The 10,000-nt window shown below is 38.6% G+C and overlaps 1 protein-coding gene and 1 pseudogene across 1 annotated transcript in view; both read left to right on the forward strand.

Annotated features, from left to right (window-relative positions):
• LOC147467961 (uncharacterized) overlaps positions 1 to 1,907 on the forward strand; it is a 2,780-nt pseudogene extending 873 nt beyond the window's left edge.
• A 3,209-nt stretch (positions 1,908 to 5,116) lies between these two features.
• Positions 5,117 to 10,000, forward strand: part of LOC147467962 (uncharacterized) — a 6,332-nt gene continuing 1,448 nt past the window's right edge. The window contains exons 1-3 of the mRNA XM_086556197.1: positions 5,117 to 9,385; positions 9,743 to 9,833; positions 9,969 to 10,000. The exon at positions 9,969 to 10,000 is cut by the window's right edge and continues 28 nt beyond it. Of these exons, the coding sequence (XP_086412323.1) occupies positions 5,791 to 9,385; positions 9,743 to 9,833; positions 9,969 to 10,000 (3,718 nt within the window). The 5' untranslated portion in view covers positions 5,117 to 5,790. The remainder of the gene's footprint in view (positions 9,386 to 9,742; positions 9,834 to 9,968) is intronic.

Genomic DNA, 10,000 nt, shown 5'->3' on the forward strand with positions numbered 1-10,000 from the left:
CGAACTAGAATTGGCTCGCCTAAATAACCCGAGTGCCACCAGAGGTTCGTTGCGAAGCTGGAAGAGCTGTTAGGCCTAATTTGCCAGTGTATAGCGAGGGAGAAGATATCGCTAACTATTTGGTGAGATTCGAGCGAGTGGCTGCATTGTTTGAATGTTGACGTTGACACTTATGCCGTCCGATTAGGTAGTCTCCTTACAGGTAAAGCAGCTGATGTATATACTTCACTTTCTCCTGAAATAACGAGTAAGTATGAATGTCTTAAGAGAGCTTTCTTAAGAGGGTTTAGTAAGACGCCGAATGCTACAGGAATGATTTCAGACAGTCGAAGATTAAAACTGGAGAATCTTTTCAGCAATTTGCAGTACAGTTAGGTAGAATGTTTGATTTGTGGATAATTCTCGTAATATAGTTGCTGATTATAATTCGCTACGATCCTTTATGATTTTAGACAATTTGTCGCTTCTCTCCCAGCAGAAATTCGGATGTTTGTTAAAGAACATAATGTATCAATCTAGAAGATGCAGTGCAGCTTGCAGACAACTGGGCTTCAGCTCATGGTAGGTATCCTAAGTCGGATATAGCTACGGACAGCGGTAAGAAAATGTCACTGTCAAACCGCCAGTTTCACCGACTCCCGATAACGCTTATGTAAAGAGAGATTCGTCGAAGATTCGTTGTCATTATTGCGGAGAATTCGGTCACATAAAACCCAGTGTGCAAAGAATCCCTTCAATTTCCGAGACAATTCAAACAGCCAGAAAGTAACATTTTGTTTTGAAGACTCTCCCTCTATGAAATATATCACTTCAGGGACTGTAAACGGGTCAAGGGTCTCGACAGTCCAACGCGACACGGGGTGTAGTTGCATCATGGTGGCGGAACAAGTGCTTCCCGATTCAGACGTGACAAACTGCAAAGTGGTTAAAGTTTTTTTATTATCTCGGAAGGGCCGATTGGTTCCCACAAGTAAAATGTCATATAAGATGCCCTTATTTTACCGGGTGGGTAAACGCCTTACGTGCCCCATTGAAATTTTGTAGCGTTCTGATCAGACATTATCCCAGAGCGAGTGATCCGAATGACCTCGTTAAAGCTCTCTCCTCGAGCTTAGAAAAGGGAGAAACTAGTCAAACTGTTCTGACCCGGTCGTCTAAGACGAAAAGATTGCATCCTCTCGTCGTACCAAAGCTAGAGCCTCTAAAGATAACGCCAGTGAATTTTCTAAATTACAAGCTACATGCCCTTCATTAGCGACCTTTCGAAGTAAAGTAAAATCAGAAGAATTAGTAGAAACCAGGACCCTAATTCAGGTTTTAAATTTGAATGTATCGACGGGCTAATTTACATGAACGTGTGTTAAGTCAAAGTTTAACAAGCAGGTTGGTTGGGGGGTAAACACTCCTTGGTCGTCCCTTCAGAGTGCCGTAAACTAGTACTCTCACTAGCTTCATGAGTCGCCGTTAGCTGGTCACTTTTCTCATAGAAAAAAAAAACGGGAAATGAGGGTGCAAGAACATTTTTACTGGCCAGGTATAATCAGCAGATATAAAAGATTATTGCAAATCGTGCGACCGGTGCCAGCGTATGTCGGTTTGGTAAAGGGTAAAGTACCCCCTGTACCCCTCGTGAAAATGCCTATCATGACGGAACCCTTTTCTAGAGTTGCCATCGATTTAGTTGGTCCTTTAAGTCCCTCTCATCAGAAGGACATATAATATTTTCTGACGTTGATTGATCATGCTACAGGTTTCCCAGAGAGGAAGCATTGCCACTTAAAGAAATAGATTCCGTTTCTGTTGCAGAAGCTCTTTTGGTCATATTCTCACGGGTAGGCATCCCGCGTGAAATTCTCTCGGACAGAGGCACGCAGTTCACGTCACAGTTAATGTCCGAACTTACATAAACTATGGGAGTTAAACCGTTATTTCACTACCCCTTATCACCCTAGCTGTAACGTTTAATAACACGGAGAATCGAACGTTTTCACGCGACACTTAAAGCATCCTTGCGTAAACTTTGCGCGAGGAAGAGGAGAAACCCCGCGAGTGGCACAGATATTTAATCCCCACGCTTTTCGCTCTAAGAGAAATACCGAGCGATAGGACGGGATTTTCAGCTTTTGAGTTGTTGTATGGAAGGTCGGTCAGGGGACCTTTATCAGTTTTGAAAGATCTATGGAAGATTTTATTTATATTAATATTAAAATTAATTTTTTTTTTTAATTAATTTTTTTATTAAATATTTATTATATTTTATATAATAAATTTTTTATTATTTTTTATTATAAATTTAATTTTTTTATTTTTTTATTTTTTTTATATAATCTTTTTTATATTTTTTTTTTATTTTATATTTTTTTTTTTTTTTATTTTTATTATTTTCTAAATTTATATTAATAAATTATTTTTATTTTTTTTTATTTTAATTATATTTTTTTTAATTATTTTTAATTTTAAATTTTTAATTTATTTTAATTTTAAAAATATTTTATTTTTTTTTAATTGTTTTTTTATTATCTATATTTAGTTATATTTTATACAAATATTTTTTATTTATATTTATTTATTTTTTTTTTATTTTTTTTTTTTTATTTTTTTTATAATTTTTTTTATTTTTTACTTTTTATTTATTTTCATTATATCTTTTTTAAAGATGCTGATGAGGAAGAAAGAACTTCTTTCCAGTACGTTATCGAACTTAGAGATAAATTAGCTGAATGTGCTAAGATAGCTGCTCAAAATGCAGAAAGAATATAAGTGCCACCGATATAAATCCTATTTTGATCTGAAGTCTCAAAACAGCAGTTTCAAGGTCGGGGAAGAAGTTTTAGTACTGTTAACCTGATAACACTAGTAAACTCTTAGTGTCATGGAGAGAAACCACGGACTTATAAAGTACTGGAACGACGGAAGAAAAAAAAAAAAAAAAAAGGGGGGGGGGGGGGGGGGGGGAAAACAAAGTTGATTATCTCATTGACGAGAAAGGAAAACAGAAGTTGTATCATGCTAATATTCTTAAGAATTATCATCGAAGGAACCAGACAGGTAAAGTAAATCCCGCCGAAAAGGATAGTTTGGTAAATGACTGCGCGTCGATTATGCGGCTTCAGTTTTTTTTTGCGTAACTGAAGATATCGACGAAGACGATATATAATAATTACCCATACTCCTGATGGTCGATAGTAGTAGAGGATGTGTATGATGAGATAACAATGAAAGCTCTGCGTAAATCATAGTTTAGAGAAAAGAACAAGAGAAAGATATTCGCAGGCTATTTGAGTCGTTTAGCGATGTTTTCTCGGAGAGAAAAAAGTAATGACCGATGGATTATACTCCCAGGGTGTACCTCCACTGCGGAACACGATATTGTTATCACTACGTCTGAAAGGTTGAAACCTAAAAGTTAATTTCCCTCCTGTACCTATACATTTACAACCTCATTTTGAGCAATGAACAGAGGTGGAAGTGGGTCAATTTATTCCGACAGAAAATTATTCAACACTCTTCCTCGCCACATTCATCACCTGTTGTAATGGTTAAAGAAATCAGATGGTACTTATAGGATGGCCATAGATTTTAGATCACTGAATGCTGTTACTTTGTTTCATGCAGAACCCACTTGTACAATTGAAGAAACAGCGAAGGAAGAAAAGACAGTCTATATAATTTACAGGAGCAAAATATTTCTCAGAGTTAGATCTGACTAAAGCTTATTATCAAGTACCTCTTTCCGAGAAAAGACTGCAAAACCTTTGACTGCATTACTATTCCCACACATCGTGGATTAATGGAATTCTGTAGCTCTCCCCTTCGGACTTGTTAATGCGGAGCTACATATCATAATAATTAAACTCATGCGAAAAGTTCTCTTAAGTTTATCTAATGTTTCATTTTATTATGACAATATTTACGTATATGGGAAGACGTGGGATGAGCACGTCACAGCATTAACACAAGTTTTAGGGCGGTTACGAGTACACAACTTAACTGCTCGTCCTTCTAAATGTAAATTTGGATTTAATTCGATCCAATACCTAGGATTTGTTTGTAGATGGTCAGAGTGTTAAACCTCAATTTAATAAGTAGAATCTCTCTCAAAACTGCCTCCTCCCACAACAAAGAATGACTTTGAGGTCATTTTTTGGGATGGTGGTCTTTCTACCGGATGTTCATCCCGCAAGCTTCTTCTCTCACGAGTGTGGTTCTGATGTCAGATATGTTGCGACAAAAAAAATAATAAAAAAGAAATAAAAGGGATTCGCGAACCATTAGTATGGACACGTGATTTACAAAATAAATTTAATTATTTGAAAACCGCATTATCTAGTGATCCTGTATTGAAATTGCTGATGCAAAGCTTCCGTTTGTAGTCAAGTTAAGAACAGACGCCTCAAACTATGGACTGGGAGCTGTGTTATTACAATATCATGATAATTACCCTTTTCCAGTTGCATATGCCAGTAGAAAACTATTTAGAAAAAAAATCGAGAAAATATGAGAGAGGTATTCTGCCATCGAACGCGAAATGTTTAGCTATTATGTTCGGTATTCAACGGTTTCGATTACTACCTTAGAGTGGGGGTAAACACTTTATTTTGGAAGTTGACCATAAACCTTTAGTATATATGAAGAGTTGCAAGGGATCCAACAATAGAGTTGCTCGTTGGGCCCTTAATCTTCAACCTTATTCTTTCAGAATTGTTCATATAGCTGGTCAGGACAACGTTGGTGCTGACCTGTTAAGCAGATGTCCAGGGTAATTCCTGTATCTATCATTAATAGATACTTGTTGGGGGGAGTGAGATGGGAAAGTGGGTGTCAAAGTATTAATAATCAAATGGTGAAATTCCGTTCAGTATTTATTATGAAATAAAAAAGGAGACATGGTTTCGTTTAGTTTCGTTCGAATGATTCGAATCATGTTTACGTGTGCAGGTGCATAGGCCTACTCGGTAGTTCCCACTATTCGCCTGCCGAGGTAAGGTTGTTTCTGCGGGATTGTTATCGCGGGGGTGGAAAGATATTTGGTTATGTGAAGTAATGATGGTTTCTATTGCTATTTTATTTGTGATAATTTATAACTTATATGTTGTTAATATCAATTAACAGGACTCTACTCCAGCCAAGGGCCGGGCAGAGAGACGTCCACTTTGGTTCCTGATTGCTGACCTACGTCAAAGAGACCGGTCAAGATACAAAAATGACAATAATTTAATTGGGTTTAAAGGTTTATTTGGTGCTCAAGTCGGCGAGACATATATAGCCACTTGAGGGGGAACTGTGTTTCGGCGTTGAATTATTTTTATTTACATGAGTGAAAAATTTACGCAATAAAGCAAAGAAAAGTCAGTGAAATTTTATTTTCTACCCAGATCTGTAATTCTGAATATATACCTATATCCTAGAACCTTGACAGTGGCGACCTTGCCAGGATATGTCAGAATTTACTAAATCTGGACAGAAATATAATTCACTGAAAAATCCTTTGTTTTGCGATATTTGTGGTTAACTGGCCGGGATATAATTCCTGCCGGGGCTTATTGTCCTTGGGGCCCGGAGGTAAGCTTTACTTGTGACGTCAGACGTGTGCCTTGATTGACGGACGTAAATAGTTCTTCATAGTTCAAGTTGTTCTGACAGTTGTTCACCTGGGTCATAGCCCAGTACTTTATCAAATCAGTGATTTAAGAAGGCAATAACATTTGCTGATTTTTTGTTTGTATAGATATAATTTTCTAGTGGGTTAAAGTGGTTATCTGTCTAGTGGTAGCTAGCGAGAGTTTAATCATGTCGGATTTATCTTTTGAAGTGTTAAAACACCAAGCCGAACAGTTGGGATTAACCGGTGAAGCAGTTGCACAGTACGTAGTAAACCAACAAGCTATAGGACGAGAAGAGAGAGCGAAAGAACGAGAAATTGAGAAGATAAAGTACGAAGCGGAGAAATATAAATTAGATGTAGAACGCGAGAAAGTAAAATTAGAGCACGAACTAGAATTGGCTCGCCTAAATAACCCGAGTGCACCAGAGGTTCGTTGCGAAGCTGGAAGAGCTGTTAGGCCTAATTTGCCAGTGTATAGCGAGGGAGAAGATATCGCTAACTATTTGGTGAGATTCGAGCGAGTGGCTGCATTGTTGAATGTTGACGTTGACACTTATGCCGTCCGATTAGGTAGTCTCCTTACAGGTAAAGCAGCTGATGTATATACTTCACTTTCTCCTGAAATAACGAGTAAGTATGAATGTCTTAAGAAAGCTCTCTTAAGAGGGTTTAGTAAGACGCCGAATGGCTACAGGAATGATTTCAGACAGTCGAAGATTAAAACTGGAGAATCTTTTCAGCAATTTGCAGTACAGTTAGGTAGAATGTTTGATTTGTGGATAAATTCTCGTAATATAGTTGCTGATTATAATTCGCTACGATCCTTTATGATTTTAGACCAATTTGTCGCTTCTCTCCCAGCAGAAATTCGGATGTTTGTTAAAGAACATAATGTATCCAATCTAGAAGATGCAGTGCAGCTTGCAGACAACTGGGCTTCAGCTCATGGTAGGTATCCTAAGTCGGATATAGCTACGGACAGCGGTAAGAAGAATGTCACTGTCAAACCGCCAGTTTCACCGACTCCCGATAACGCTTATGTAAAGAGAGATTCGTCGAAGATTCGTTGTCATTATTGCGGAGAATTCGGTCACATAAAACCCAAGTGTCCAAAGAATCCCTTCAATTTCCGAGACAGTTCAAACAGCCAGAAAGTAACATTTTGTTTTGAAGACTCTCCCTCTATGAAATATATCACTTCAGGGACTGTAAACGGGTCAAGGGTCTCGACAATCCAACGCGACACGGGGTGTAGTTGCATCATGGTGTCGGAACAAGTGCTTCCCGACTTAGACGTGTCGAACTGCAAAATGGTTAAAGTTTTTGATTATCTCGGAAGGGCTGATTGGTTCCCGCAAGTAAAATGTCATATAAGATGTCCTTATTTTACGGGGTGGGTAAACGCCTTACGTGCCCCATTGAAATTTTGTAGCGTTCTGATCGGAAATTATCCCGGAGCGAGTGATCCGAATGACCTCGTTAAAGATCTCTCCTCGAACTTAGAAAAGGGAGAAACGAGTCAAACTGTTCTGACCAGGTCGGCTAAGATGAAAAGAGTGCATCCTCTCGTAGTACCAAAGCTAGAGCCTCTAAAGATAACGCCCAGTGAATTTTCTAAATTACAAGCTACATGCCCTTCATTAGCGACCATTCGAAATAAAGTAAAATCAGAAGAATTAGTAGAAACCAGGGACCCTAATTCAGGTTTTAAATTTGAATGTATCGACGGGCTAATTTACAGAACGTGTGTTAAGTCAAAGTTTAACAAGCAGGTTGGTAAACACTCCTTGGTCGTCCCTTCAGAGTGCCGTAAACTAGTACTCTCACTAGCTCATGAGTCGCCGTTAGCTGGTCACTTTTCTCATAGAAAAACGGGAATGAGGGTGCAAGAACATTTTTACTGGCCAGGTATATCAGCAGATATAAAAGATTATTGCAAATCGTGCGACCGGTGCCAGCGTATGTCGGTAAAGGGTAAAGTACCCCCTGTACCCCTCGTGAAAATGCCTATCATGACGGAACCCTTTTCTAGAGTTGCCATCGATTTAGTTGGTCCTTTAAGTCCCTCTTCATCAGAAGGACATAAATATATTCTGACGTTGATTGATCATGCTACAGGTTTCCCAGAAGCATTGCCACTTAAAGAAATAGATTCCGTTTCTGTTGCAGAAGCTCTTTTGGTCATATTCTCACGGGTAGGCATCCCGCGTGAAATTCTCTCGGACAGAGGCACGCAGTTCACGTCACAGTTAATGTCCGAACTACATAAACTACTGGGAGTTAAACCGTTATTCACTACCCCTTATCACCCTAGCTGTAACGGGAGAATCGAACGTTTTCACGCGACACTTAAAGCATCCTTGCGTAAACTTTGCGCGGAGAAACCCCGCGAGTGGCACAGATATTTAATCCCCACGCTTTTCGCTCTAAGAGAAATACCGAGCGATAGGACGGGATTTTCAGCTTTTGAGTTGTTGTATGGGAGGTCAGTTAGGGGACCTTTATCAGTTTTGAAAGATCTATGGGAAGATAAAGATGCTGATGAGGAAGAAAGAACTTCTTTCCAGTACGTTATCGAACTTAGAGATAAATTAGCTGAATGTGCTAAGATAGCTGCTCAAAATGCAGATATAAGTGCCACCCGATATAAATCCTATTTTGATCTGAAGTCTCAAAACAGGCAGTTCAAGGTCGGGGAAGAAGTTTTAGTACTGTTACCTGATAACACTAGTAAACTCTTAGTGTCATGGAACGGACCTTATAAAGTACTGGAACGACGAAACAAAGTTGATTATCTCATTGACGAGAAAGGAAAACAGAAGTTGTATCATGCTAATATTCTTAAGAAATATCATCGAAGGAACCAGACAGGTAAAGTAAATCCCGACGAAAAGGATAGTTTGGTAAATGACTGCGCGTCGATTATGCGGGTTCAGTTTTGCGTAACTGAAGATATCGACGAAGACGATAAATTACCCATTACTCCTGATGGTCGAGTAGAGGATGTGTATGATGAGAGTAACAATGAAAAGCTCTGCGTAAATCCTAGTTTAGAGAAAGAACAAGAGAAAGATATTCGCAGGCTATTTGAGTCGTTTAGCGATGTTTTCTCGGAGATCCCAGGGTGTACCTCCACTGCGGAACACGATATTGTTATCACTACGTCTGAAAGGTTGAAACCTAAAAGTTATCCTGTACCTATACATTTACAACCTCATTTTGAGCAAGAGGTGGACAATTTATTCCGACAGAAAATTATTCAACACTCTTCCTCACCACATTCATCACCTGTTGTAATGGTTAAGAAATCAGATGGTACTTATAGGATGGCCATAGATTTTAGATCACTGAATGCTGTTACTTTGTTTCATGCAGAACCCACTTGTACAATTGAAGAAAGTCTATATAAATTTACAGGAGCAAAATATTTCTCAGAGTTAGATCTGACTAAAGCTTATTATCAAGTACCTCTTTCCGAGACTGCAAAACCTTTGACTGCATTTCCCACACATCGTGGATTAATGGAATTCTGTAGGCTCCCCTTCGGACTTGTTAATGCCGGAGCTACATATATTAAACTCATGCGAAAAGTTCTCTTAAGTTTATCTAATGTTTCATTTTATTATGACAATATTTACGTATATGGGAAGACGTGGGATGAGCACGTCACAGCATTAACACAAGTTTTAGGGCGGTTACGAGTACACAACTTAACTGCTCGTCCTTCTAAATGTAAATTTGGATTTAATTCGATCCAATACCTAGGATTTGTTGTAGATGGTCAGAGTGTTAAACCTCAATTTAATAAAGTAGAATCTCTCTCAAAACTGCCTCCTCCCACAACAAAGAAGACTTTGAGGTCATTTTTTGGGATGGTGTCTTTCTACCGGATGTTCATCCCGCAAGCTTCTTCTCTCACGAGTCTGATGTCAGATATGTTGCGAAAAGGGATTCGCGAACCATTAGTATGGACACGTGATTTACAAAATAAATTTAATTATTTGAAAACCGCATTATCTAGTGATCCTGTATTGAAATTGCCTGATGCAAAGCTTCCGTTTGTAGTAAGAACAGACGCCTCAAACTATGGACTGGGAGCTGTGTTATTACAATATCATGATAATTACCCTTTTCCAGTTGCATATGCCAGTAGAAAACTATTAGATCGAGAAAAGTGGTATTCTGCCATCGAACGCGAATGTTTAGCTATTATGTTCGGTATTCAACGGTTCGATTACTACCTTAGAGGTAAACACTTTATTTTGGAAGTTGACCATAAACCTTTAGTATATATGAAGAGTTGCAAGGGATCCAACAATAGAGTTGCTCGTTGGGCCCTTAATCTTCAACCTTATTCTTTCAGAATTGTTCATATAGCTGGTCAGGACAACGTTG

The sequence above is a fragment of the Penaeus japonicus genome, unplaced genomic scaffold (assembly GCF_977035675.1).
Source record: "Penaeus japonicus unplaced genomic scaffold, GWHDUDI00000001_assembly GWHDUDI00000032, whole genome shotgun sequence".
Lineage (NCBI taxonomy): Eukaryota > Metazoa > Arthropoda > Malacostraca > Decapoda > Penaeidae > Penaeus > Penaeus japonicus.